Source organism: Pristiophorus japonicus, unplaced genomic scaffold, assembly GCF_044704955.1.
Source record: "Pristiophorus japonicus isolate sPriJap1 unplaced genomic scaffold, sPriJap1.hap1 HAP1_SCAFFOLD_658, whole genome shotgun sequence".
In the NCBI taxonomy this organism is placed as follows: domain Eukaryota; kingdom Metazoa; phylum Chordata; class Chondrichthyes; family Pristiophoridae; genus Pristiophorus; species Pristiophorus japonicus.
Genome location: NW_027254570.1, coordinates 268,490 through 274,390, shown reverse-complemented (window position 1 = coordinate 274,390; position 5,901 = coordinate 268,490). Strand labels below are relative to the sequence as shown.

Sequence of the window (5,901 nt, the reverse complement as noted above, 5' to 3'; positions counted from 1 at the left end):
TGTACATGGTACACACTGCAGCCACGGTACACCGGTGGGAGAGTGAATGTTTAAGGTGGTGGATGGGGTGCCAAATTGGCTGCTTTGTCCTGGATGGTGTCAAGCTTTGTGTGTTGTTGGAGCTGCACTCATCCAGGCAAGTGGTCAGCGTTCCCTCAATCCTGACTTGTGCCTTGTCAATGGTGGGAAGGCTTTGGGGAGTCAGGTGGCGAGACACACTGCAGAATACCCAGCCTCTGACCTGCTCTTGTTGCCACAGTATTTATGTGGCTGGTCCAGTTAAGTTTCTGGTCAATGGTGATCCCAGGATGGTGATGGGGGATTCGGCAATGGTAATGCCATTGAATATGAAGGGGACGTGGTTAGACTCACTTGTTGGAGATGGTCATTGCCTGGCATTTGTGTGCTGTGACTGTTACTGGTCACTTGCCTGCTCCACCATTCAATAAGTTTATGGCTGATCTTCTACCTCAACTCCACATTCCTGCACTATCCCCATAGAAAGCAAAGTAAGACCAGTATTTATTTAGTGCCTTTCACGACCACCAGACATCTCAAAGCACTATACAGCCAAAGTAGTGCTATATATACACACACACACACTACATATCCCTCAATTCCCAAAATTTACCACCATCTTGAATATAGTCCACAAATAAGCATCCACAGCCCTGAGGTAGAGGATTCCAAACCTTTTGTTTTATATGAGGCAGTTCAATAATTCAAGGGGGGGGCAGGGGGAGATGAGGGATGGACAATTGACTGAAACAAGATAGTTCCCCCACATCAGAAAAAAATGCATTACCTTTTTTCAGTAGCAGAGCATGTTCCAAATATTCGTCCTGACTCACCACTTTGCCCTCGATTTTCAGTTCGAGACTGAAGTCCCTGACAGACCAGACAAAAGTCGGGAAGAACTTCAAATATTCTATCTCATCATCTTCATGGAAATCGTCACTGGCATTAACTTTAATCAGTTCAGTCAGCTCTGTGACAAAACTGGACTGGTTAAAGAATCAACTTTAAAACAGGGGAACAAGAACTACTCAAACCGAGACACCAATCACACAAAGTAACAACTTGCATTACATCACACCTTTAACTTGGTAAAATGGCCCAAGATGCTTCACAGGAGTATTAGACAAAAAAAAAGACACCGAGCCACACAAGGAGAAATTAGGGCAGGTGACCAAAAGCTTGGTCAAAGAGGTAGGTTTGAAGGAGCATCTTAAAAGGAGGTAGGGGTAGAGAGGCAGAGAACTTTAGGCAAGGAATACCAGAGCTTGAGACCTAGAAGTCACAGCCACCAATGGTTGAGCAATTATAATCAGGGATGCTCAAGAGGGTGGAATTAGAGAGCACATGTATCTCAGGGGTTGGGGGGGTTGAGGCTGGAGATGAGAGATAGGGAGGGGCAAGGGCCATGGAAGGATTGGTAAACAAGGATGAGAATTTTGAAATCAAGGCATTGCTTAACCAGGAGTCAATGTAGGTCAGTGAGCACAGAGGATAATGTTTGAGCAGGACTTGGTGCAGGTTAGGAACAGGCTGCTGAGTTTGGGATGACCTCAAGTTTAAAGAGGGTAGAATGTGGGAAGCCAGCCAGGAGGAAACATGGTGACTACAGGTTGCTTAATTTAGTCTTCAAGGCATGCATTCACAAGCCATGAACTCAAACAAACTATAGGCTCATTTCCATACAAGTCAAAATAAGGATGCCAAACATATTGCTCATGAGTCAAACACTAGAATGTGTTATGTTCACCACATTCAATTCCAGTAATTCTATTACTTGAACCTCTAACCTCAGATATTTGCATTCCTAATTCTGCCCTCGAGCATCTGATTATAATCACTCAACCATTGGTGGCCACGCCTTCAGCTGCCAAGGCCCCAAGTTCTGGAATTCCCTGTTTAAACCTCTGCACTTCTCCATTCTTCCTCCTTTAAACCTACCTCTGACCAAACATGGTCATCTGCCCTAATTTCTCCTTGTGTGGATCAACATCAAATTGTGTGTCTTATAATACAGTTGAAGAGCCTTGGACATTTTACTACATGTGTCAGCTGTGGCTCAATGGATAGTATACGCTCCCCAGACAGAAGGTTGTGGGTTCCAGGCCCACTCCAGAGACATGAGCTCATAAATCCAGGGCAGTGTTCAGGGAGCACTGCACTGTCAGAGGTGCCATCTTTCAGATGAGACATTAAACCAAGGCTCTGTCTACCCTCAGGTGGATGCAATAGACCCCATGGCACTATTTTGAAGGCAGCCAAGGGAGTTATCCCAGTGTCCTGGCCAATATGTATCCCTCAAACCAACATTAAAAACATCTGGGTCATTATCACATTGCTGTTTGTGGGAGCTTGCTGTGCACAAATTGCTTGCCGCATTTCCCACATTACATTACAACAGTGACTACACTCCAAAAGTACTTAATTGGCTGCAAAGCACTTTGGGATGTCCAGTGGTCGTGAAAGGTGCTATATAGATGCAAGTCTTTCTTTAAAGGTGCTCTTTAAATAAAAGTTGTTGTTTTGGGTTGTGACTGAAATGTCTCAATCATCAGCCCAGTGGGATGTTGAACACCATTAACTATTGAGCGATGTTACCTTTGGTGATTTTTGGGGAGAATTCAATCCCTTCAAAAGGATACTGCAGTTTCTCCAGGGCATATTGATCGATCGTGCCCATGCTGTTGTATACAAGGGTACTGCTCAGAAGAACAGCGAGGGCAAAGATCCAGCTGTCATTTTTCTGATCGCCCTGAAAGCAAACATATTTTGTCTAGTTTTAGCAGCATCACAATTACTAAGGAACATTACATTGGATATACAGCACAGAAACAGGCCATTCGGCATAAACAGTCCACGCCAGCTTTTGTACTCCACTCAAGCCCCTCCTTCAGTCTTTCCGGTGGGGCGGGGGAAGGGGAGGAGCAGCCGGGGAGGGAAAAGCCAGGGGTGGGGAGGGAGAATTGTTTCAGCAAGACAAACAGGTAGGGGATTTTGCAGCACACACCCATCACTAGCTCTTCGGCACTAGCGGCATCTCAAACCTAAACCGCAGTGGCAAGATTCTTTTCCAGCCACCCCCACCCATTTCTGCCCTAGGCCACAGGACACCCAAGTTAAGACTCATTTCAGACTTGCAAGCTGCTCAGTTTTAAGGGCCGAGTAACGAGTTGCCTTCAAGTCGCCAGAGTTAGAAAGTGCAAACCTCCAATCGCATGTTGCGAGCGCGATGTGAAACCATGTGCAAATTACCTTGGTTACATCCCCCAGTCCTTCTGTATCCAGCAGCACCAAGGAATGGTTCAGCTTGAGGGGGTGAGGCACGCACCACATCCAGATCCCCTTAGTGTGAGACTCAACCGTCGACCCAAGGGAGAAACCTGGCTCAGACGTCAATGTGAAAATATACGGTGTAAATATGCTGGGCAAGTTTAGATACATTTTACACAGGTTGGACAAAACCCGCATTATAGAATTCTCTAAATGGCAACAACAATGTGATTTTATGTAGCAGCTTTAACAGTTAAACATCTGAGCATTATAAAAGACAAACAAATTTCCACCAAGCCTCAAAGGAGAAATTAGCACAGGTGACCAAAAAATTGGACAAAGATGTGGGTTTTAAGGAGCATCTTCAAGGAGGAAAGAGGCAGAGGTTTAGGCAGAGAATTCCAGAGCTTAGGGCCTAAGGAACAGAAGACACGGCCACCAATGGGGGAGTAATCATAATCAGGGATGCTCAGGAAGGCAGAATTAGAAGAGCACAAATATCCTGGGGTGGGATTGTGGGACTGCAGGAGATTAGAGATAGGGAGGGGTGAGGCCATGGAGGGATTTGTAAACCAGTATGAGAATTTTGAAATTGAGGCGTTGCTTAACCGGGAACCAATGTAAGTCAGCGAGTACAGGGTGATGGGTGAGTGGTACTCAGTGCGACTTAGGACATGGGGCAGTGAGCACAGGGGGTGATGGGTGAGCGGGATTCGGTGCGAGTTAGGACAACGGGCAGTGAGCACAGGCGGTGATGGGTGAGCGGGACTCGGTGCGAGTTAGGACATGGGGCAGCCACGTTTTGGATCTGCTCAAGTTTACGTAGTGTTGAATGTGGAAGGCCAGCCAGGAGTACATTGGAAGAGTCAAGTCTAGAGGTAAGACAGACAAGTCTAATTCAAACAAACATTCATTATTTGTCAGAAATAGAAATCTAGGCCTAGAGTACAAACTAAAAGCACTAAGGGGGAAATGCATGCTGAGAATTTCCTGCAACCCTCATTCCTTAATGCACACAGGGAAAGCCAGTTAGCATTTTAATTTTAAGATTCAATGCATTACTGGATACAATTCATCAAATCTGTCCAATTTTATTGACAGGAGGACATTAAAAAAACTTGCAGAATGGGTATGTAATTGATAATTGAAATTCAACACAGATAAATGTGAGGCATTACATTTTGGTAGGAAGTCACTTATTGGAGGATGAGAGTCTAGGTGGGATAGAGGAGCAAAGGGATCTCGGAGTACAAATACACCAATCACAAAGTTGTTACACAGATTAACAAGGCCATAACAAAGCATGCAAGCACCAGGGTTTATTTCTAGAGGGTTGGAATTGAAAAGTAGGGAGGTTATACCATACCTGCATAGAACCTTGGTTGGACCACACTTACAGTACTGAGTACAGTTCTGGTCGCCATATTATAAAAAGGCTAAAGGCACTAGCGAGGGTGCAGAGAAGATTTACATGGAAGATACCAGAAATGCAAGGAAAGGGTGAACAGGCTGGGTCTCGTCAGTTGAAAAAAGGTCGAGGGTGTCCTAATTGAAGTCTTTAAAATTATGAAAAGGTTTGATAGAGTGGATACAGAGAGAATGTTTCTACTTGTGGGGAAGAGCACAACTAGAGGCCATTAATACAAGATAGTCACCAGAAAATCAGAATTCAGAAGAATCTTAACCGAGTGTGGTGAGAATGTGTAATTTACCACTCAACCAAGCAATTTATTACTATTCTGCTTTTAAACCATAATTTCAAGACTATGGCAAGCCTTATAATACAAGGCTCCATGAGTTATAAAAATATTTATTCCTAGTGTTTTTTTTTTAAATTATAAACATCCTCAGCTAGAGATTTCCCCCTCCAGCACTGATCCTGACCAAATGCTCAAAAGCCCCAGAAACAAACCCCATACCATGTGCTTTCCCTGCTAACCGGTTCATCAAGTAAGACTTCCCAGTTCTGTAAAGTCCGACGATCGCCACCACCACCACAGGCTCGTTGTTACTCGCAAGGATGTCCATCGCGACTGGATTTACCCGCAGCGAGCCGTCAGAGCTGTTCTCAATGAAGCACACGGGAGTTTGCATGTACACCGCAGAGGCCATTTCAGGCAAGCTAGCAAAAAGGTAAAAAAGACTTGCATTTATATAGTGCCTTTCACGACCACCAGATGTCCCAAAGTGCTTCACAGCCAACGAAGTACTTTTGGAGTGTAGTCACTGTTGTAATGCAGGAAACACATCAGTCAACCTGCACACAGCAAGCTCACAACAGAAATGTGATTGTGCCTAGATTTCCTCCCCCCCCCCCCGCCAATATTGAAGGATTGGCCAGGATACCAGAGAGAACTCCCTGTTCTTCAAAATAGTGCAGTGCAGTCTTTTACATCCACCCGAGGGTCAGGTGGCACCTCGGTTTAACGTCTCATCCAAAAGGAGACACCAACAGTGCAGCACACCACTCAGATTTTGTGTGCTCTCATTTTGCTGGTAATTGCCAATTCAAAGTTAAGCTTGTGCTCCCCTTTCAAAGGGGCATTACCAATAAAGACTGTACAGGAAACCAAAATTAAAATTCTATTCCCAGGGTGATGTCACACTCCTGTCCCT

General features: G+C 45.0%; 1 protein-coding gene across 1 annotated transcript; it reads right to left on the bottom strand.

The window, feature by feature from the left end:
* Positions 1–805: 805 nt before the first annotated feature.
* On the bottom strand, positions 806–5,397 carry LOC139255885 (guanylate-binding protein 2-like; the record flags this gene model as incomplete). The annotated part of the gene is made up of 4 exons (XM_070874047.1): positions 5,205–5,397; positions 3,268–3,395; positions 2,658–2,767; positions 806–999 (listed from the first exon to the last, which is right to left on the bottom strand). Coding segments are annotated over exons 1-4 (625 nt in total), but the record flags the coding sequence as incomplete, so codon positions are not given.
* Positions 5,398–5,901: the final 504 nt, after the last annotated feature.